This window comes from Phoenix dactylifera, unplaced genomic scaffold (genome assembly GCF_009389715.1).
Source record: "Phoenix dactylifera cultivar Barhee BC4 unplaced genomic scaffold, palm_55x_up_171113_PBpolish2nd_filt_p 001260F, whole genome shotgun sequence".
In the NCBI taxonomy this organism is placed as follows: Eukaryota; Viridiplantae; Streptophyta; class Magnoliopsida; order Arecales; family Arecaceae; genus Phoenix; species Phoenix dactylifera.
Window position 1 is genome coordinate 70,453 of NW_024068594.1, and position 23,591 is coordinate 94,043.

The 23,591-nt window shown below is 39.2% G+C and overlaps 1 protein-coding gene across 1 annotated transcript; it reads right to left on the bottom strand.

The window, feature by feature from the left end:
• Positions 1-5,034: 5,034 nt before the first annotated feature.
• On the bottom strand, positions 5,035-22,934 carry LOC120108292 (ATP-dependent Clp protease ATP-binding subunit CLPT1, chloroplastic-like). The gene is made up of 6 exons (XM_039121875.1): positions 22,553-22,934; positions 22,425-22,460; positions 22,238-22,347; positions 10,407-10,586; positions 5,499-5,626; positions 5,035-5,420 (listed from the first exon to the last, which is right to left on the bottom strand). Exons 1-6 carry the CDS (start codon positions 22,807-22,809, stop codon positions 5,388-5,390), a joined length of 744 nt encoding a protein of 247 aa, XP_038977803.1. The 5' UTR covers positions 22,810-22,934; the 3' UTR covers positions 5,035-5,387.
• Positions 22,935-23,591: the final 657 nt, after the last annotated feature.

The following is a 23,591-nucleotide window of genomic DNA, read 5'->3' on the forward strand; positions in this document are numbered from 1 at the left end:
AAGGTGGATGACAAATTGGGAGACGAAATACGAAAACAAGGCCGCTAATGGATGACTTTCTCGATTTTTTTTCTAAATTTTAAATTTCTTTAAATTTTAATAAAAGAGATTACTTTACCCCCAGAAAAAAAGTATTATAGATGGTGAATCCTCAGATATACCCGATACTAACGATGGCGAAGTTTGAACCAAGTTTCTTACTTTAACATCCAAGCAAGCAGGAGACCTCCATGTTGCTCTATTGTCTCTTTTAAAATAAACAATATTTTAGAGAGAGTTGCTACTAAATTTTGGACCGAGCTCAAACTCTGCTGTGCAATGTGATGAGGTCGAATGGAGCCGAGATGATTTGAGATCGGTTGAAACTAAGATGGAATGCAGGATCAACCTACAAAAATATCTACTTGCCGGAAGGTTTCTGTTCGGAGACGCTCCGATGCTTAAGTTAGAAATGTAGACAACAGTAGGAGAGAGAGAGAACAATATGTAGAGAGAAGTCTGAGGTTATTTGCCTAAGGGTCCCCGAATTATTCCTACATATAGGATGAAATTAGTGTTTGTTATTTGGTTTATCAAGGAATGCTGTAATTGCATGATAACAACTGACCGTGCATTAACCGCATAGTAACGGCTCGCCTTAGTTAATGCTTGAAGATAACTGCGTCGATCGTGCATCAACTATTGTACTAATGGAACTGTTGCTGATGCCATTATTGCCATTCAATCAATGATCTTCATCATTATTCTCGCTCCAGACCGGCCATAATGGCATCTCGATCCTCATTTACCTAAGCTAGAACTGAGGTCAAGGTAGTCGAATCAACTTGAGGTTGGGATGACCAATATTCGTCCCATCAAGGAGAAATTTTAATAGAAAAAGAAGGCTACATAGCTTATATGCACGTCTTGCATGCTATTTGGGGTGACATATATTATATGCTAAGCATGTTTAAGGGTAGATCTAAGATTGCCACCCATCCATTTTAACCACCAGAGAGACCCAAGAGCTTCCATTTGCATAGAGTTTCACCAGAAAGGTATTATTTGCTGCATATGTAGACAAGCAGAAGTCAGCCTCTGATGACCTTAGATCAACCTTTGGTCCATAATATTGATCAATACTTTGGATTATAATTACAATCCACACATGAATCAATTAGTTTAAGATTCAAATATTCAGTTTTAGATTTCTAAAAGATTTACCCTAGGAGGCCTTACTCATGCATGCCTAATGGTATTCGATGTCGACAACTCGTATCTTAATCCAATTAGGTTTCATTGCAGGTCCTTAAGGACACATACTAAATTTTTTGAATATATTCTTTCATTAACTTGGCATGGTCGGTCCATTTGATCTTTCCAAGTTTAATTTAATCTAATATCACTATGTTATGATCCTAACCACTTTAAAACAAGAAGAAAAGAAAAGAAAAAAGGGTCCAAGTTAGACTGGCTTGGTTCAACAAACTGCTTTCAATCTTGGTCTTGTGGCTTTAGGAGCTCCAGAGGCATCAAAAGGAGCTTTTGGAGCAAAACTAGATGGAGGAATGAGAGGGTGGGCTGTCCACATTCTAAAGATCAGTATAAACCCAAAAGTTGCATTCAAGGTGGGACCCCTTGGGATGTTTTCTTCTCCCCATTCGTGCGGTCAGCGCATGGGAATCACCAACCTGAGATTACTTATACGACTTTCTCCCCAGATTTTCGGTGGAGGGGAATAGATAATTAATTACAGGATGTCACCTTAGCTTGGGGCAAGGGGACTGGTGTTGGTGCTTATACTAATGGTTCTAATAAACAAAGGCTTGGAGGAGGTCGTAAATGGAAGAGGAGTCAAGAGAAGAATCTGGTGGACCAAACCAACCTTCCTTTCCCATGGCATGAATTTAATGGAAGGCCCTACCAACCACCTAAAGGCTCAACAAATACCCCCAGGTTGAAACCTAATTCTTTAGTCATGGAAAGCTGTGCACATTACTTTGATAATTCCGTGGTAACCTGGAAGATGAACTGTGGGAAACACATCGCATGGGTAGATTTAATTTGCATGCAAGTCAATTTTATAGGTACTCCTCGAGACGCTATCTTCAACCCGACCATGTTAGGTTTTCATATTTTTCCTACGAAGTTTTCCACTTCAGTAGTCAAAGTAAGCGTAGTAGAGATGAGAAAGATATACAAGTTCTGCACGTAATGACTCACGGAGGACCGTTTTATAAGAAATCAAGCTGTATTTCTGTTAAGCGCAAATATAGAAATTAAAAAAAATTATTTTATTTACAAATCAAAAAATTTTATTTTTATATGGACTATAGGACTAAAATTTTATGATGACTCCAGTATTTTATTTTTATACGAATTCTTATTAGATTTTAGATTATCTATATAAACTCATTACTGTGTTAATTGACAATATAGTTTGCATTTTTGAGTTTGAGAATATTGAGTTGCCCTTTTCTTCTATCTTTTTCTTCTCCTCTTCTTCTTCTCTCTCCTCCTTCTTCTGTCCGTCGTGAATGGTAACACTTATAGTAAAAAAAGAAATTCAAGGTTTGAAGGACAAAATGAATACAGCCAACCTAATATGCAAGTTACTCTACTTGCAGATTAAGTCTGAGAGGATCACCTAAAATGGCTCATGTTTGTTTAATAAAAGTAGGGAGACGTCCATGTTCAGCCTTGGGTTTGAAGAGACCATGTAAAAATTACGATGGACTTCAAAGTGCATTCAAGTCCCAACACTAAGAGAAAAAAAAAAAAAAAAAAATTGATTGGTTTTTCCTTGATCTCTAGAAGAGCCAATTGTTGGTTGAGGGTTTGGTTAAGTCTGCTTGTAATCAGTGCTTCAATCCATCAGTAGGTTCAAGCCTCAGTCTGACAACAGAATGATGCCAGCCTCAGCTGAGTGTTGACTGCGACCTTCCAACTGCATCCTCGGACTGAGTGAGACATTGGCATCTCATCAGAACATATCAGATTGGTTCACAAGTTTTCTTAATGAAGACATAATATTTGTAGGCTGTGGGAGCTTCCCATATTAAGCCAATGAAGCATTCTACGCCACCACCTGCCACCACCTATGATCAGTTGATGAGAAATGTACCTTTGAGTGCATAGCAGCAAGCAAATAATTTTTTTTTTTTGGCAGCTTTGCAGAGTGGAAGCACTTGAGATTAAAGCATATTTTCCAGTCTTTATATAGCATGAAGTTAAGCAGGTCTGAAGCAGTCAGGCCATCAAGTTTGGTTGGATCCAATTGGGATGCCAACACCAAAGGTTTTCATCTTGGCCTTGAACAAGATTTGTATTAGTATCCAATACCTTCCAATAGAAAATCTTAGACTCTATGATTTTAGCCGATATAAACCAGTAAAATCCAATATCGATCTATATTTTTCAATCAGTCTCATACTTCCTTAAACGATTTTTTTAATTAGCCAATACTCTAATACTCTATGATTTCGATATCCCAGTCTGAAACCACTATCGAGAAAAGGCCTCATCCCACTCTTTTCATTCCCCGCTCAGAACACCATAGTGCGGTCCCTATCTGCCATGGGAGACCGGTACGCTCTGTGAAAAGAGTTGTATTGGGAAGCAGCACCATTAAGCAAGGTCTAGAAAAATCTCAGTTCCCTCGAAATTTTTCCGCTTACGATATTGGGTGCGATAAATCAGGATCACGATTTATCTTGGTCTTGGCTGCTCGCCAAAACAATTGATATAACGAGATTTTAAGACCTTAGCCAATACTCTAAAGTTACTCAAAATGACTTCAAATGTCTTTAAATTTTCATTGGCAAGATTCTTCTTCAAACTATTCCAGAGTATGAAACTTCTGTGAATAGATCATGGGCCGTGTGCTTGCCCATTGAATACCTCGTGACTTACAAATTCACAGTGTCATATGTTGATGCTGTTTGAAAGTATTATTTCTATTATTAGAAATTCACTGTGGTTTGTTGATCCCTGGGGTTTTACATCCATAATAGACAGAATTATCATGTAATATCAAAATTGTTGGTTTCAGAAGATAGAATAACTAAATTTTTACTTGGATTATTAGTTTATTTCACCAAGATAATTAATTGGCTTCTTGCGAGCAAAACAAGCAAGATTGAGCCCTGGATGAAAGAATCTATCATCAAGCAGTCTCACTGGAAATAACAGGGGCATCTATAAATACTCAAAGTTTCATATCTCAAGCCAAGTTTTCAAGACACTGTAAGGGTTTTAGCAAAAGCTACCCTTCCCGAGGGCATTGATGGGTTGAGAGGCCTAAAAGAGAGTGATTTTTAAGAGGGATCATATTCATACCTGTTAGCATCGGATTCTAAAAGTTAGTACATCTTTTAAGGCAAGACAAAAACATGTATTTACAAACAAAAGAAAAAAGATCATTTCTCTCCAATATTCTTTTACAAATGTCTGTAATATCCATCATCTGAATTATTATGCAGTCCATTGACAAGACTGACAAGATTTCTGAATTATATTCTTTCCTTGCCAGAACCTACTCCAAATTGCCACACTTGTAATCATGCCGGCAAGGAAAGTCTAAACAAGTTCATCAACCTAGTCAAGTTTATACATGGCATGCACAAATCCAATCCTCTTAAATACAAGATCCGGTAGATATTTTGTACGATACCTATCGGACCAAGTAATACTTTTGGTCCAGGTATAAACCCCCCACATTGCCGGCCACCACCTAGCTCAGAAGCTCATTTACCATTCCAGTTCCACATATAGCCGCCTTCCTCACCCTTGGAAGGAACCCTTCACTCTTCACAAAGGGCAATTTGAAACTATCTCAATTTTCTGATGATTGAGGACAAAAGATGCTATCTCATTTCTCCACAAAAGGTGCTAGTTTGCCATCCAAAACAAGACTGGAACAAATAAAAAATCATCATTTTAAGGCCATTAAGGTTGGTGCTTCAATGCAGCAATTCAGGTTCGTGACAATTTCTTTCATGCAAGACCACCAAAAGCTTAGCTAGAAGCCATGAAAAAGCAATGACAATATGAGTATTAAAGATTGAAGCAAACCACAACCAGATGCTATTGGATTTTGATTTACAAAATATCGTCTTCAACAATGCAAGGACCAAATGTGAGAGGCTGGCAACAACAATACCGGGCGACTAGATGCAGAATCATACACTTTGCAGATGCCCTAATAAGTTGGATTGAGAAAAAAAATTCCAGTCTGGGAGCATGGAGATTCCTTCAACACACCTTACCACTGTATAGGTGGCTAAATCCATGATGCACCTTGTAAGCAGATTGACAATGAAATTTTCCAGAAAATGGCTGGCTGAATGGGAGGTTCTTTGAGCATCCAATTTGAAAACCATATGCCTTTACGGAATTTTGCTTCACATCTATTTATAGTTCATGACCGCATCCTCATTGGCCTGCATGTCAGGAGAATCATGTCATGGTTGACAATTAAAAAACTAGTTCTCTAGAAAGAAGATGGATGTAGAACTTACACACTTGGCCAGCTCATTAGCTTTATCATCATCAAAACCTAGGGAAGCCAATATCTTGTGACCAGCCGAATCTTTCTCTGACCATATGCCCAGAAGCAAATGTGTCGTCGTTATCTCTCCATCATCACCTACATTTGAGGTTACATGGTCAAGACAAATAAGGAATATGATAAACTAATGTAAAGTAAGACATAAAGGACGTAGAGAAAAGTGGTCTCTGTTAATGGTAGTACAGTGATGCAGTGATGTAAACTGATGATAGCCCTTTATATGAATAAATTGTGAAAGAGAATTTACAGAACCAACCCAAACAAATGAGAAAGGAATTCAAAGAACTCTAAAGTATGAAACAAGTTCTTTGATGGTGATGCATAATATCTTGGACCAATCTGCAGGCATTCTGAACCTGAATATTTCTGTCATTGCAATACATCTGTGAAAAGCTGCCACGGTGCCGATAGCCCATCTATCTTAAGAATCCACATTACCGGTCATGATTAACTCATTTTTTTAACATGTGGACCAAATGTCAGCCCTTTCCATTCCTAGTTGCTGGAACTTTTGACCTGATATGCCAGATGCACTCCAGAATAACACATACAACTGCTTCTTGGCGTGTTAGGAGCCTCCCAAATGAAGCAGTCATACATTACACCAAGGGCAATTATTACTCAATCCTAATGATTCCTTCCTTTCTTGGTTAGTTGACAATTTTGCCGAAGTCATCTCTTGCATTTGAACATCACGTATTCTTAAAACAAAATACTGAAAAGATGGGAATTCATTTCCCATGACACCAGATATTAGTTCATTCAGATGCTTCCAAAAGAAATGAATTAACTTCCTCAAAACCCACTCCTCATATCTGCATTGTAAAAGTTTCAAATTTTGGATCAAATGGAACAATCTGTCAAGTTATGGAAAACCCATCCATTGTCTTATCATTTAATGCATTAGTAGAAGCCACCAAAAGAATTGATTTTCATGGGTGTAACAAATCATGGTCAAGGCTGTGGACCTTCAAGTGAGATGTACATGGTGGCATCAGACAAATAGAGAATGTTATAATTCAACTAAACAAACATCCCCATAAATGGCAGTTTCATAAACATAATTGATAATTATTCATAAAAAAGGAAGAGAGAGAAAAGGCATATGTTATACAGGAGCAAAGGGGAAACAGCAGTATTTTTGGGATGGCCCACTGAAGCAACAAACTGGAACAGCATAGCAAAGATGTTATGTAAGCAACTGCCAAATCCAAAATCATAGAGACAGAAAACAGAAGACACAAAAAAAGGGGTCTGTATATGCATGTGTGCAAGCAACTACCAAGAGAAACCTTCATCCCTCCCAACATCAACCCAATCTCCATTCCTTGAGGGGAAATGAGCAAGACCATTTTTTTATCTAAAAAATGGCCCCCTATATCAACCTGCTCCTTACCACCCGAACTTCTTACCTTCCAATAGGACTAACTACCCGAACCCGCTTGCTTATTTTATACAATTTAATTAAGTTAAGCAGTGGTTATTTAACGAATATGAATTTGGTGACTAGAACTTCTATCGACTACTATTCGTCCGCAATCTTGGTATCGAGTACTATACCGGTACATTATTTGTTCAATGCGTTATGGGTCGGTATGGTATAGTACACACCTTACTAAAACAGCTCTCTTGCCACTTGGTGCACAAGTTCGAGGTCTCTAGATTACATAATTTTCTTGATATATAAATAGTTTAAAAATAGTAGATCACATTCAACAACTTGGATTATCAGTGTCAGACCTCCGACTTTTAATTTCACCTAATTGGTTAAGACTTCAAATCTAGTCAAGCAGATCATGTCCCACCTCCTTAGAGACACATATATGAGATAGACTTTACTCCTCTTGAGTGGAAAGGATATCTACTCCTCTCAAATCTAAAATCAATAATACGGTCCCCAAAATGAAAATCCACACCATTTATCCTGATCTATACCACTAAAAATGACTATAAAACAAAAATTACATATTTTGATGGTCTCTAACCTATGCATCAAATGATTGTATAAATATACAGTTAAAATGATATGAGACCAAGTTTTGTTATGAACTAAATAATAAAATATATTGAGTTTCAATTTATATATGTTTTAACATATGTAGATCACGATCAATAAGGTGGCTTCTCAATCTATATGCTTCATCGTGTAATTTAGCTATATGACACAAGAGAAATGGTCCATTTCTATGTCCACTTAATGCAAAGGTTAGAAACCACCAAAATGCATGATTTTTTATTTTAGATATTTTAATAGTATAGATCATGATAAATGGTATAGATTTTCAGTTGAATGAGAAGTAGATATACTCTTCTCACAAGAGCAATGTAGTCCATCCCTACACATACATGCACATATACGTTGGTGCAGTTATATTACACACAAGGTGTAAAGAAAGAGGAGTTCATCCACCATTAAATTCAATATTGATAGTTGAAAAATAGAAATCTAAACCCTTGGATATGATCTAGATACCTAAATTATCTACAAAAAATCATATATTTTGGAAACCCCTATCCTATGCATCAAGGCACCCCAAGTAGGTAGTTATAATGGAATGATACCGTGTGTTGATAGTCAGACGACTTGGTACATAATCTAGGGGACGTCAAAAGATACGATTGTTTGTAAGTAAACATTTTAGGCCTTCTAGATCACATCCAGCGATTCAAATTTCTGTTTTCCAATCATTAACATTGAATTTAGTAGTAGGTTTAAAGGCTTTTTTGCACCTTATGTGTATTATCACTTTACTCATACACATACATGCACATACACATGGCTCTGACACACAAACACGTGCACATACACATGCGCACACAACCAAATACACCTATATACAGCTATTATTTGGATGCCAATACAAATAAGGTTGGTCCTAGCCAGGTGATAAAGGTTCAGCACCAATAATCTGAGATACTAAATGTGACCTACTACATTTATACTATTTACACCAAAAATCACATGATTTGAAATCTCTAGCCTATGCATCGAGTTGGTCAAAGAAGATGTATTGTTTTGTATTATATTTAAACTATCTATTTTTGACCATTCGATGCATAGGCTAGGAGTCTCCATATCGAATATTTTCGTGTAAATAGTTCATAGGTAGTAAATGATATCCAACAGCTCGGATCATCGGTGTCAGAACCCTATCATCTGGTTACAACCTTATTAGGGCGTGTGCGCACCCACACAATAGCTATACATGCACACAAACACGATAAAGCATTTAAACTGGGAATCCACCATATCGATCATGAACTACACATATTAAATCATTTATAGATTAAAGATTTACTAGGTTTTAATGCTTAGATTATAGCAAAACATGGTCACATATCATTTTAGCCGTTCATTTTTGTATCCGCATGATGCATAGGTTAAAGACCACCAAAACACTTGAATTTGTTTTCTAGGCCTTTTTTTGTAGTATGGATCATGATCAACAATGTAGAACTTCATTTTGGATACCCTATTATTAATTTTGAAGTTGAGAGAAGTAGATACTCTATCCGCTCAAGAGGAGCAAACTCCATCTCTTGCAATTTTAACTCGAGTAAAGCCACTAATCATCACTGGAATTTTTTGGTCCACATCTTCAAACAACAAACTTGAAGTTTTGTATATGTGATAATGAATCTAAACTCACCTTGAAATCCATCAATAGGGCCTGTACTGGAAATTCCACACCAACAAGGCAAGCCCATAGATCATCCCTAAAATCAATGTCAGTGCCTTGAGTTCTAGAGTTACTTTTTGATAGAAATTAACTTCACAGTTTACGTAGAAAATCTTTCTCTATCAAGAAGCACAAGAAATCCCCCATGGCCGACAATCTATTTTTGACCATCCACTTCTTCCACCATTCAACCACCATCTCCCACCTTACCTACCCAACCTGTCTATGAATACCACTTTCCTAAGAAGAAGAAAGAGATTGAAAAAATATCAGATGATTGTCATTTCAACACAACAGAGGATACTGAATATTCCTAATGAACCCTATCATACATCACACACCCCTCCCAAGTTGGATAAGGCTCTACCATATTTTCCAAAGCCAGGGAAATTACCTGGACGGATTCACAATTTCAAGATTTAAAATCATTGTTAATGGTCATCGACTCTAAAGTTCTTTTTCCAGAAGATTATCGTCAAGCTTGTGAATTGGAGACTTGGCGACCAAGAACTCCCAATAAAAATTAAGGGCTTTTGACAAGAGAATAGAGTTTTAATTGATTGAGCTGTCAGTTAGGTCTTAGTTTTTTTAACCTTCAATTATTTCCTTTTTATCTATGCTTAGGTATTTAGTTATGTTACCAAGGCATGATGCAATGGCTTGTATTTCTTCGTAGAGCCTCAAGTAGGCATGAAATGATGATTGAATTATTAAAGTGGGAGGATATTTCAGTGTCAAGCCACTTCAACTCATTGATAAAATAGGGTCTGGCCTATCTCTTTAAGTTTCCAAACTACAGTAGTTAAGTCACCGCTGATAAACTTTGTTGTCTCACCCAGACATACATGCATTCGAAATTCACCTTAATGGCATCATAGGTATTCTTAACTATATCATTAGAAATTTCAAAAAGAGCACCAAAACATGGTAGATTGATCTCCAGAATTTGCTTATCTGAAAGCAGACTTCTTACTCCCTTCAATGAGTGGACAGCAGGTGTCCTCCCGGTTCGTTATCTAATGTGTACCAAGAGATACGATGACCCAATCAATCCTACAAGTAGTTCTATACATTGCTTCTGAGAGAAAATAGTATCATAAAATAAAGCAAATAGCACCAATGCTATACACTAATGCAGAAATCATGATAAGAATAAAGCTATAAAGAATCAGAATAACCTGATTTCAGTTTCTCATCAACAGCCCAGTCAAGCGCTCTTTGGGCTGGTTCAGTCAATGGTGGATGCTCAGGACTGAAAAAGTACAAGTCAGATTTTCCAAGCAACTTCACAGTTTCCTCACGAACTTTGAAAAGGGTAATTCCATTTGCACGTAGAAAATTTGCTGCTTTACTGGTTCCTGCAAGCAAGAGAAAAGGGCAATAAGACTTACACAATGATCATTAGCTATACATTCGCAATCACTAGTAAAAAAAGGGAAAAAAATACAGACCCAAATGATTAAGGATGCGTTTGGATACGTGCAACTAGATGTAAGTGAACCTAGTTGCAGGTGGTGACCCTTTTCCAATGTTTGGATTGTTGTAAGCTAACCAAATTCATGTAAGTTAAATGCCCTTGGAGGGCCCTTTCATAGTATTTTGTCTTAAGGCTGAATTTGTTGTAAGACAAACTACAACAACCAAGCTTTAAAGGTACCTTTATGATGGGTTTCAGTCCAACCAAGGATAGTGGTTGGTGGACCTAATTAATACCAAGGTCGGAGGAACCAGTACTGAGCACCGTACCGGTTCTTTGGCAGGACAACTCGGCACGGGCCATGCCGAGCTTGTACCGAGATAGAGCACAACACCGTGGGAGAGAGAAAAAAAAGAAAGAGAGAGCAAGCAGGGGAGGAAGGGCTGGAGGAGGATGGCGGAGGCCAGTGGAGGTCGCAGCTAGTTCCCCTGTTTCGAACGATATAGAGGTCTGGCCGTGGCTAAAAAAATTCATGTTTTTTAAGTGAAGTCGGCAAGAGATTTATCAACTTCACTTAAAAAATGGAATCATCTGTTGGACTTTAAAAGTATGTAATTGATTGCATTATTTTTTAATGTTCACATCACTACTTGATTTGAGAATATTTTATGTTATTCATTTATAATTTGTATCATTTTAAAGTAATAAGATGCATCGTCTAGGTTAAACCAGAATCATAGAAACATCAAAAAAACATCAAAAAGACATTAAAAAACATCAAAAAAAATTAAATTAGACTTAAATTTATAGAAAAAGTTTGAAAAGAGTGATTACATCGAATGATCTTTCGAATTAGTCAAGACTCTCCAGTTTATGGCCGCCTCTCTATGGTACCAGTTCTTGCTTCATTTTTTTTTTGCTTCAGTTCAAATTTGTTCAACTATACAGGCTATAAACAAGGACTTTCAAAAACAATAGAGCGTGCCGGTTCACTACCAATTCGGTTCGGCAGACCTTGGTTGACAGTGAAGCAACAAATGAAAACTGAAAGCTTCCAGTATAAAAGCATGGATGAAGATGTCAAGGATCATTTATATTGATGATCTATTATATAGAGAAAAGCAAATGCTTCCTACTATGCAATATTCTTTTCAGTATTCATATTAGTATCCTATATTAATATTACATGTGATAACATGTGATGAAGTCAAAAGTAATAGGAGAATACTACATGATCATTCAAAAAGGGGTAGCACAGAAAGGAGCTAAATGCTGATTGTTCACTAAACAAGATTTGTACCGCAGACAAGGGTTATAAATTCCAAAATGTACACTAGTAACGGGTCAAAATAAAAAGATTTTAAGCCAACAAATCAAGCAGATTTAACAATAAATCAGTAAGAGTGATGATAGAGGGTACGCTTTAGGCTGTAGACTGACTTTGTAATAAGGAAAATAGTTTCTGAGTTTTCATGTGGCATGGATGAATACAAATAATTCAATCAGATTGGGAACCAATTTTCAATTTATAAAACTATCATGCCTTAAGGAAGTAGACATTTAAAGTTGAAACCAAGGTCGGAGGAACCGGTACCAGGCACCGTACCGATTCTCCAGCAGGACGACTCAATATGGGTCATGTCGGGCCCGTGCCAAGAGAGGGCATGCTCCCAAAGCCGAAAAAAGAGGAGAAAGATAATGAGCGAGGGAGGGAGGGAGGAGAGGCGGCGGACGCCGGCAGAGGCCATGGCCGGTTCTCCTGTTTCTTTTGATACAGGGGTCCGGCCGCGGCTAAAAAATTTTGAAATTTTTAAGTGAAGTCGGCAAATCGATTTGACTTCACTTAAAAATTTCAAAATTTTTTAGCTGCGGTCGGACCCCTGTTTCGTTCAAAAGAGGAGAACCGGCCACGGCCTTGGTTGCCACGGCCTCCGCCGGCCCTCCGCCAGGCCCCCGCGGCCCTCCGCCAATGTTTGTCGCCTCTCCTTCTCCCTCCCTCCCTCCTCCACTCGCTCTCTCTTTATCTTCTCCTTCTCGGCCTCCGGCAACATGCCATTTTTACAGCCCAGACCGTACCAGTGAGCCACCCGTACGGCTCGAAACTGGCGGAACCGCCCGGTTCGAAATGGTTCCACCGACCATGGTTGAAACTGTGTCAACTCTCACTCAAGACCACTTTATCATTATAACCCTCTTCTTGCAGATATAAGAACACCAAAAGCATTCCCAGCATAGTTGTAATTTAAATATTACATTCCAATCCTGGTATATTATTAACGACACTAGTAATATGAATTTTAAAGAAAATAAAAGATAATTGACTAATTCCATAAACTATGTACCTTTAGAAGCATCTTGCATCACCCTGCACAAGAGCTGGCAGAAAATCTCTTGAAGAGAAGTATCCTAGGTGACACAAAGGATGATACCAAGGCAATGATGCATCCAACAATTCTTTGGCTATGTAAATTTGTCTTATATGCTTAATGAACAACTTTTAAGCTACAAACTATTAAGGATCTCATAATGGATCAAGAAATATGAGAATCACCAATGAAGTTAAGATCATGCAATCCACAATCTAGATTGTATGATCTGGATTAGAAAGGGGAAAATAACCTGGATCAGATCATGGAATTGCAATAAGTGAAGGCTGAACAATTCAAAATTGGATCATGCAATCCAAATTGTGGATTCTCTGATCCACTTAAAGCAGCCTTTAGGGCATTGTTTGCACAAAAAAAAGGGTGGTCTTTGTTTCGTGCATGAACAGTGACACACATCAATGTTTTCATGCAAACTGTGAACTGGTGCTTGAACGTTTTATTTTTATGTTTTTTCAACAAAAAGATAATATCATATCCTATCCTAACCCCTCTTATGCCCTTCAACCACTTACTAAATATTATCTTGGATCTCTATTGCTATCTAAGAGGGAAGAAAACAATGGTTTTCGGGTTTTAAGGGAGGAGAAGATAAATCCTTATCCAAAAGATTTTCTGAATAAAACTTCTATATCGGGTCCTATATAACGCACCTTAATAGGACCCTCTACAACATGCCATAGGCATCTTTGAGAATCTCAAAGAACCAATTGAGATGAGATAGATGGAGCACAAGGAGGCTCCGTTAGTTCTAAGCCCCACATCATTTGCTCTTTGGAAAGAGATACTAACCCCCTTTGTCTCCTCTATCCCTCCCTCTAGCTCTGGCCACCCTCCACCACCTCCAACCACCGATCCTACCATTGGAGCCACCATCCCAAACCGCTCACTTTTTTTTCTCCTCGCTTTCAAGCCCTAGAAGTCCTCACAATGCCAGCCCCATTATTGCCCGTTGCCAACACCGATAGGTCAGGATTTCCTGATAAAAATAGGACTTGTATTAGGCATTATCATGACCGTTGCAAGGAGGAGGGGAAATTGTCAAATATAGTACTCCGCTACCATTGCCACCAAGGGCAAGGAGAGGAAGGAGGCCATGAGAGATTGAAGGAGGGAATAGGCAGCATGGATGAGCCTGCCAAGGGCGGTGTGTTACTATTCAACTTATGTTTTAACTCCATCCTCCACTTCCACCGTTGCCAATTGCAGTAGAGGATCTCAAGAATGGAGCTAACATGGTGTCGAAGAGCTAAGCGATGAGAACCGGTAGCACTGGCTATGGTTGCAAGTGTCACCGCACACTTTGTTGCTGCCGGTGAAGAACTAGCTGAAGAGGTCTAGGCGGTTCATCTGTGTCCCAGCTAGACGAAGAGGAAGAGTAGGATGGCATTAGAGGCAAAGTCCAAGGACCTAGGAGCTGCTGCTCGTCAATGTATGGAATGGCAACGCTGGCAGTTGGATTAATGGCCACGGGTGGTGAGAAATTCTAGAGGGATGGAGGGAGGAGGAGATGAAGGGACATTCATCAAAAAAACAATAGAAGAGGTGTGCGAGTTTTTCACCTTCCTGCTTCTCAAAATGAAACAAAAAGAAAATATGGTTGACAACAGGCATTCATAAAAAGGTGTGGTTCAAAATTGTTTGCAAAGGAAAAATGAATTATACCACATAGTGTGATGTGATATAGGTATAGGATATTAGTTTCGGTAAGTATGAAAACTGTGCCTCTCACAATATGGTGTGGAAAACCAGCTGTAAAGGTCTGACCAATTACTTTCTGTCGCTTGGAAATAAGCAACCAACTACTCACTCTGCTTGGGAAGAACTGAAGGTTAATCTTAAAAATGTATTTGTTGGCAGCATCAGATACTTGGAATCCTGATGAAGCATATCTGGTAAGGTTAACATTTTTTTTGTGAGGATCTGCTTAGTATAGAAGAGTTCTAGAACAACAGAGCAACTAAATTTGTGTATTTTTTAAGATATAGGATTTCATCTTTATTGGCCCTTATATGGTGCAATGTGGGTCACCTATTCACTATAAACAAAGGCAATAACCAAGGTACCCTATTGACACAAATTCAAGACCTGATGAAAGTGGCCCATGATATAAGATGGTTCAAAAAGGGAAATGAACATAATTGCATGTTTTAAGTGCAAAGGATGGGAGAACTTCACATTGATTTGCTCCTACCTGATACCTCCAACTTTGCAAATGAGAAACATGAGCAAAAACATGAAAATTATGACTCTCTACAAGACCCTACACATAGTAAAAGGCAGGGATCCAAAAAGAGCATGAGTGAGTTCTGCTCTTTTTAAGCAGATTTTAGTGGCTTTTACAGAGAAAGGGGAAAATTTGCAATGCATAAGTATGTTCCACACTAAGCTCAATCCATGACCATCTTGACAATGGGATTTCAATGCACATGGTCAAAAGAGTTTGTTTACAAGTGTGAACTAATGGTAGAAAAGTATTCCAACTCATACCATGTTGTATATGGTAAATTACTCATCCACTGAAATTTCTTAATGTTTGCCTTTCTATTATTTAGAAAAGATCATCAACAGAATAATTGATGTCATATTCTTCCTGTTTCCACTAAACATTGTTGCTTAGACAATAGGCTATTTGATCAGATGGTGTAAATGATCATACTTGCACTTCTGACCACCACAATAAGGAAAGGCCTCAAGGCCAACACAAGAAAGCCAAAGAATGGAAAATTAATCATCTACAGAAGCATGCAGAAAGTTAATGAGGGCACCAGCTGAAAAGTAGAGATGGGCATCGGGCCGTGCCGGGCCCGGCCCAGGCCCACCGGGCCACAGAATAAACGGGCCGTGCCTGGCCCGGCCCGCTTAGCCTAAAAGCTAAGCCCGGCCCGGCCCTAGGCCCGTGGGGTGGCGGGCCGTGCCAAGCCCTGGCACGAGATGGGTCGTGCCTGGCACGGCCCATCACGGGCAGCAAAATGGGTCGTGCCTGGCACGGGCCGCGAAATGGGCCGTGTCTGGCACGGCCCGTTTGGCACCGTTACGGGCCGTGCCTGGCACGGCCCGTCTGGCAGGGGGAAGAAAATAGCCGTTTCCAAACGGCTATTTTTTGGTTTTTACCCAAAATACCCCTCCCAGCAGTCCAAAAACGGCTAATTTGAGGGGTATTTTGGGGAAAAAAATATTTGGAGTCCTATAAATACCCTTTCCTCCCTCATTCTCACCACACCAAACCAACTATTCTCTCCTTCTCTACTACTATTATTTATCTCTTCTAAAGTGCTCTTCTAGCAATTTAATTTTTAGTTTGCATTTAGCAAGTGTTCAAGTGCTACACAAGAGGAGGTTCTTGTTGAGAAGAGAAGGTCACTTCTTGTTGAGAGCACAAGAGGAAGCTCAGAAATCTCGGCTCTACCTCTGCCCTCTGGTCCTCTACTCAATTCCTCCTTGTGGTTAGTTTTTATTTTTTGCATTCACCAATTTAGATATGTCATCTTTTGAGGAAAGTCATTTGGGCATTCCTCCTGTTTCTGAGGGAGAAGAAATTAATCCCCAACCCCATGTTCCTAATTCCTCTAGAACTAGTGAACCGAATGAAGATCAAACCTCTTCTCGTAAGAGGACTAGTGCTGTATGGAATGAATTTGATAGAATTATGGTTGATAGAGTCTGCAAAGCAAAATGTAAAAAATGTGCTAAACTTTATAGTTATAGTAGTAGTGGGGGAACAGACCATTTAAAAAGACATCAAGAGAGTCATAGGATGCATAATTCTCATGCTCAAAGTACCCTTAATATACAAGGGGGATCACTTGTAGGTAATTTTGCATATAATCATGAAAATCAAAGAAAATCACTTGTAAAATGGATAATTAAGGATGAATTACCTTTTAGTTTATGTGAATCTTTTAATTTTGAAGAATATGTTCAATTAAACCTACAACCTGCTTACAAAAGAACTAGTAGGCGTACATTTAGAAGAGTAGCTATGACTAACTTTTTAGCAATAAAACAAAGTTTAATTGAAACACTCTCTACTTTAAATGTAAAAGTTTCATTAACTTCTGATATTTGGTCAGCATCTGTAGGTAGTAATTGTTTTATTGCCATTACTGCTCATTATATTGATAATCAAGGTCTGCTGTACCGGTACCGGTCGGCGTACCGGTGGCGGCCCGGACCGATACGAAACCGGTCCTGTACCGGTCCGTACCGATGGCGTACCGGTCCGTACCGGTCCGAACCGGTCCCGAACCGGTCCGAACCGGTCCCGTACCGGTCCGAACCGGTCCCGTACCGGTCCGAACCGGTCCCTACCGGTCCGTACCGGTCCCGTACCGGTTCTTCAACAATAAATTACCGGTACCGGATTTTACGCTGATCCGGTACCCGGTCCCAGGCCGGACCGGTACGTACCGGCCCGTACCGGCCGGTACGGACCGGTACGGCAGACCATGTTGATAATGATTGGCAATTAAATAAACGTATTCTTGCTTTTCGTGCTTTTGATTTTCCACATTCTGGGCAACAAATTTCAAATGCCATTTATCAAACTGCATGTTCATATAATATTAATGATAAAATTATGTCTATTACTTTTGATAATGCATCTAATAATAATTCTGCTGTTACATTATTAAAGGACTCATTGCATCCCATGTTAAATGGAAATTTATTGCATATTAGATGTGCATGTCATATCTTAAATCTTTCTGTTCAAGCTGGCATGGGCATGATTCAAGATGTCATTTCAAAAATTAGAAATGCAGTTTCTTTTATTCATGCTTCAAGATTAAGACTTCAAGAATTTAAGGAACTATGTATAAATCATGGTAAACGTTTTAAAAAATTTAAACTTGATGTAATTACTCATTGGAACTCAACATATAGCATGATACATGATGCATACCCATATAAAAACTTATTAAGTGCATATATTAATGATCGTGGATTAGGCTTTACATTGACTGAAATTGATTGGAATAAAGAAAAAATTTTGGAAGATTTTTTGCTTAGTTTTTATAATGCTACTAATGTTCTTTCTGGTATTTATTATCCAACTTTATGTTCATTTTTACAACAAGCATATATAATTAGTCAAAAATTTGCAGAACATAGATATGATGATGTTTTAATGCCTATTATTGAACAAATGGAATCTAAATGGAATGAGTATTGGGACAAGATATGTCCTATGCATAACTTAGCTGCTGTATTTGATCCAAGAGTTAAATTGAATGGCATGCTAATTTTACTTGATGCATACTGTGAAAATATGATTCAAGATCCTGAACCTGCTAAAATTGAGGTAAAAACAACTTCTTTATGATATTTATGCTATATATGATGAAAAAATTCGTGGATCTAGATTCTCCGTACAAAGCTCTATTTCTTCTTCTAGTAGTTCTCGTTCGTCATCTATTTTTTCATTCATTGCACAGAGAAAACACACACATGCTTCAAGTTCATCTTCATCTTCTTCATCTTTAAGTAGTGAACTAGAATTTTATTTACGAAATGATCTTCAGTCTGCATATGATGAAAATCAAATAGAGAGTCTCGATGTATTATCTTGGTGGAAGAGTGTTAAAAATCAATATCCTGTTATGTCTGCAATTGCACGCGATATTTTAGCTGTGCCGATGTCCACAGTAGCATCGGAATCCGCTTTTAGTGCAGGTCGGCGTGTTCTTGACGAAAAGAGAAGTATGATGACTGGCGAAACGGTTGAGATGCTTCTCTGCTTCAAAGATTGGTTGGATGCTGAGGCGAGACTTCAAGATAAAGGTGGACATAATACAACATCCTCTGATGATGATGATACAAACACTACTGAATAGTGAATACTGAATCACTGATGATTAGTAAGATTTCTTAATTTTTATAATTGTATATTTTTATTTTTTTAATTGTTAAAGTGAGTCATCTCTATTTTTTCTCCTTTCTTATTGTATTCTGGAGGTCAGACCAAGGTCCAAACCTCCCTTCATGTACCATTTTGATTTAAATTAATAAACTGGTAGGGGTCTATGCCAAACCCCCCACCATTAAGGTGGCTTTATATTAATAAATCCTTAGTTTTCAATATTTATTAATTTATTAAAAAAAATTATTTCCATTTATTTTAAGGGGGACGGGCCGTGCCTGGCCCGGCCCAGGCCCGGTTCAGGCCCTTATGGGCCGTTCCGGGCTGGCTCGCGGGCCGTGCCGGGCCCAGGCCCACGAATCGTGCCAGCCCAGGCCCTTATGGGCCGTGCCGGACTGGCTCGCGGGCCGTGCCGTGCTTGGCCCACGCGTCGTGCCCGCCCAGGCCCTTATGGGCCGTGCCGGGCTCGGCCCGCGGGCCAGGAATTGGTAACCCAGCCCGGCCCCCTTTTATGGGTCGTGCTAGGCACGGCCCGTTACTGTAGCAAGCGGGCCGTGCCTGGCACGGCCCGCTTCGTGCCGGGCCGTGCCGGGCCATGGGCGGCCCGGCCCAGTGCCCATCTCTACTGAAAAGGATCAATCCTTTGGTAGAGAGGAGTTGTTTTAAGTTTAAGGGAATTAAAGACGAAGAAAGATGGGCAAGGGAAGGGCCAGTCAAATGAATGAGTAGCACTAGAGGAATGCACATGGGGTTCTAGAGAAACAAAAAGAAAGGATCTCTCCAAGATCCGCCGAACTAGTATCGAGACCCGTAACAGTCAACGGGCGAGTCAGTACGGTACCGGTTTGATACCATACTGACACAGTACGCTTAGGTATGCCAGTTTCCGAATGGGCACGCCCATTTTTTTTTTAAGTTTTTCGAGTTTGATTAATTGGTAATCAATTTTTCAAATTTTTCAATGATTTTAAATATAATTTGATATTTTTTATTTTTTTATATTTTTTATTCCGGTTTAACCTAAATGATGCATTTTGTTGTTTTAAATTGATACAAAACATAAAATAATTTGTGGGATGTTGCATGCGACAAGAAGCAATATGAATGGAATATTCTAAAATTAAATAGTAAGGTAGAAAATATAAAATAATACAATCAATTACATAAATTTATAATACAACATACATACCGATATCTAAAATCTCTTCGAGCGGCAATGTTTCTTGTGGATATACGGACCATTAACGTAGTCAGAAAGTACATCAGCCCACCTCTCTAACCAAGCAGTATTGTAATCTTGTATGATTATCGCATAAGGAATGCGTTTTGAATTATAAGCACTCTCGAATCTCTCACTAAAGCTCTGGCTCTGAGAGATAACTTCTAGCTGATAATACGGCTGTGGAGGAGCCCACCCAGCAAAATTCAATCTGTAAGATGCTCCGAACTGCGTAGGATAGTAGCCACCAAAAGATGGCTCAGAGAACCATATCCACATCCATATGAGTTATTGGGTGCATGTGGCTGCGGATAATAGGATCCAGTATACGACTCAGAACCTAATACATTTATGGATCCGATTTCATATACGAGGTCATCCGCAGCTGCATCGTATCCTCCTGAATGACCTCGAGGAGCCCATCTCCTATATGCAAATATATTTTAAATTTTTAAACATTATATATAATTTAAAAATTAAAAATTTTTATGTCATCGTGTAGATTATCTGATAGATCTACATTATATCATAAAATCAAGAAAAAATCAAAAATTTTGGCATGCTCCCTTTATTTTGCAAATTTCAAGGTATTTTTTGGCATCCAAAAAAATAGAAACAATGAGATAGAAAAGAGAAAGCATAGCTTATTTAAGGTTGGATCCTCCTTCAACCGTGTTGAATCAGCGTATTTTTTGTCGTGGGGAAGAAGAGGAGTGTTCGGATAGGTTGAAAAGGCCTAAGAAACTTCTCGAGCCTTTCCAATCATCTTTTAAAGCAAAAGGAAGAGGAGGGAGGAGGCTCGGTTCGGAACCGGTCTGACTCGATGCGGACTGGACGGTTCACACCGGTTCCACACGAAATCGGAAAGTTTGGATCAAGTCCGAGCAGTTCACGACCAGTTGCAACCAGTTCCTATCGGTTAGAAATCGGCTCCGGCAGGTTCGGAGCCGGTTTCGAAAAAAGAGGTAACCGACCCGATCCCCCACCGGGTCAACTCTATATGGGCCCAACCGGACAGTTCGGCCCGGTTCAGCGGACCTTAGATCTCTCTATCTGGAAAGTCACATTTTTCCTAGTGTAAACACAACCAAATTCTCTCTACACTTTCCAACTGACTCAGAATACAAAATCTCCTTCCTTTGAAGAAGATTGCACAAATTGAGATGGCATTGCTCAAATTAATCTTTTTTTTTATAATTCCTCGTTGACTGCTTTATGAATATGTGCTTGGCAAGAAGATAGGTTGATAATTCTTATCAAATTAAGCAACCAGATTCCATGTCAGAAGAGGATTAAGGAATCCTCCCTCCCACCACAGTGAATAAACTGAGAGCAATTGAATGCATGTAATGAGAAACTAGAAACATTTAGGGCCTGTTGGGCACCATTTTTGCTTTTGGGTTTGTCTCGGAAAATTAGTACAATACCACATGGAGACTGATGTTGAGGATAGCATTTGCACAAAACTTCTGATGTTCCTTGCTTTTACTTTCATGCTTTTTTGAAAGCAAAAAAATCTTTGATTACAAATCCTTTAGAGATATTACAAACAATTTCAAGAAACAAAAGACTTTCATCATATATGTTGCCCAGTCTAGTTCATTTTTTTCTCGGGTTTTGGAATGCCCGAACAGAAAATAAAAGCAATACCAAACAGGCCCTTAGTTAACACAATCAAAAATATTAGCTTAGAATAAAGCATATAATAATTGATTGAGATGGTTTTGCCACTTATAAACCAAGCAAAGATGACCAGGGCAGGTACCATATTTTGCATGGAGAGAATGGGAAAGCCTAGGAAAATCCTAATGATATTAATTTCCTTGATCTCGCTACAATATAACACATAAACTCGATAGAAACAAATCGGAAGCAACTTGCACTACCAAAGTCAATCTGTAATAGATAGTTATTTCCAGTATACGACTTCCCATCTTTAAAGAAAAGATTTCCATATAAATAGTTCTATATTCAAAGAAGCGAAAAAAATAATCGTACATCATATCACTGAAGCAGGTTAATTAGTCCAAACAAATTTATCACTAGAAACAAGAAACATCAACAGAATTATAAGAGAACGAAGACTAGGGACCATGAATCTTAGAAAGGCCAGGCAATTAAATACCGACCCTCAACGAGGATACCCATGAGGAGAGCCTCCGTCCCGGTGTTGGGGTATTTGAGCTTCCTTGCCTCCAGTTCCGCCATGTTAAAGGACTTTATCGCCCTCGCCGACCACCTGAGCCATTTATTACAACGTACTCATCATTACCCAATCACGACCCTCATGAAAGAAAAAGAATCTCAATGGCTCACCTGGAGATCTTCTCGGTCGAAGCTCTCTCCGGTTTCCTGCAAGAATGAGAAATCAAAAATTCAATCAGGAGTCATTCTTGAAAACAGGGTTCGGAAGAGGGGGTGGGGGCATTGAAGGGTGGATTTACGCGGTGGGGAGACTGAAGAAGACGGCGGTGGAGCGAGGGCTAGGCCGCGGGTAGAGAGGCGTGGTGGGCGCGCGGGGGGAAGAGAGAGGGCCAGGGTCTCCGAGGAGAGAGCTCGCGAGGGGGTTGGCCTTGCGGCGGTTGGAGGGAAGCGAGAGAGAAGAGATGGAAGGGAGAATGGGGCTCTTGGCGCTGCTCTTGGAGAGGGAGGGATAGGTGGAGGTCGAAATCGGAAGGGCGGAGAGGATTAGAGTTGTCATGGGAGCTTTGTTTAGGGGGGGATGAGTAGGAGAGGGCTTTATGAAGAGAGCGAGAGGGGAAGAAAGGGGAGGACAAAAAATAAAAAAGAAAGAGCGGCCGCCATGGGTGGTCTGGTTGGACGCCGGTCAGCGGCGAAGTCGCGGGGATGCGCACTCCTTTTTCCCATGGTAACTAGGGGTACATCCGGGGAAAATTGTTTTGAAAATTAGCTTAGTAAATACTTGTAATTATTAAATTTGATAGAGTAAATTAGATTAGGGTTTGATTTTTGCACAATTGATTAGATTGCAATCAAATGGATGCCCTGGGATAATCGATGGGCGAGAATGGGATGAAAGGTCTTGATCCCACATCAAGTCGAGTGTAGATCAAGATTTAGATATTGCTTCCTTTGCTACCCGGGTAAAAAAAAAAAAAATAATAAATACTAAATATTACTTCTTTTGCATTCTCTTATCAGGTATCTTCCTCGTCAGCTCAATCTATAAATCTTGAAGACTTTCTAAGGCAATATTTGGCCTTATTCTTCTTATAGGTTATGAGTTTTTGGAAGTCAAGGATCTCATCACTTCCATACTGTAGAGAATGATTGGCAATTTGTCTGCCATAAGAATATGATCATCTGATTTCTGCATAGTATATACCAAAGCATGTTGTGGCGCATGATACTACCCTTGATAATAGAAACAAGCCTCTTGAACTGCTCTACTATGAAAGTTGAGGATTTCTTCTATTACTTCGCAAGTGATCTTAACATAGTGGCCACTTGGCTAGTGACTAC

Bases quoted from the DNA above. Each gene is read 5' to 3' on its own strand.
- LOC120108292 (XM_039121875.1), bottom strand. From the start codon at position 22,809: ATGACAACTCTAATCCTCTCCGCCCTTCCGATTTCGACCTCCACCTAT. The intron at 22,348-22,424 runs GTGAGCCATTGA...TAAATGGCTCAG, and splicing joins TCGACCGAGAAGATCTCCAG to GTGGTCGGCGAGGGCGATAA. The intron at 5,421-5,498 runs GTAAGTTCTACA...CCTGACATGCAG, and splicing joins CTAATGAGCTGGCCAAGTGT to GCCAATGAGGATGCGGTCAT.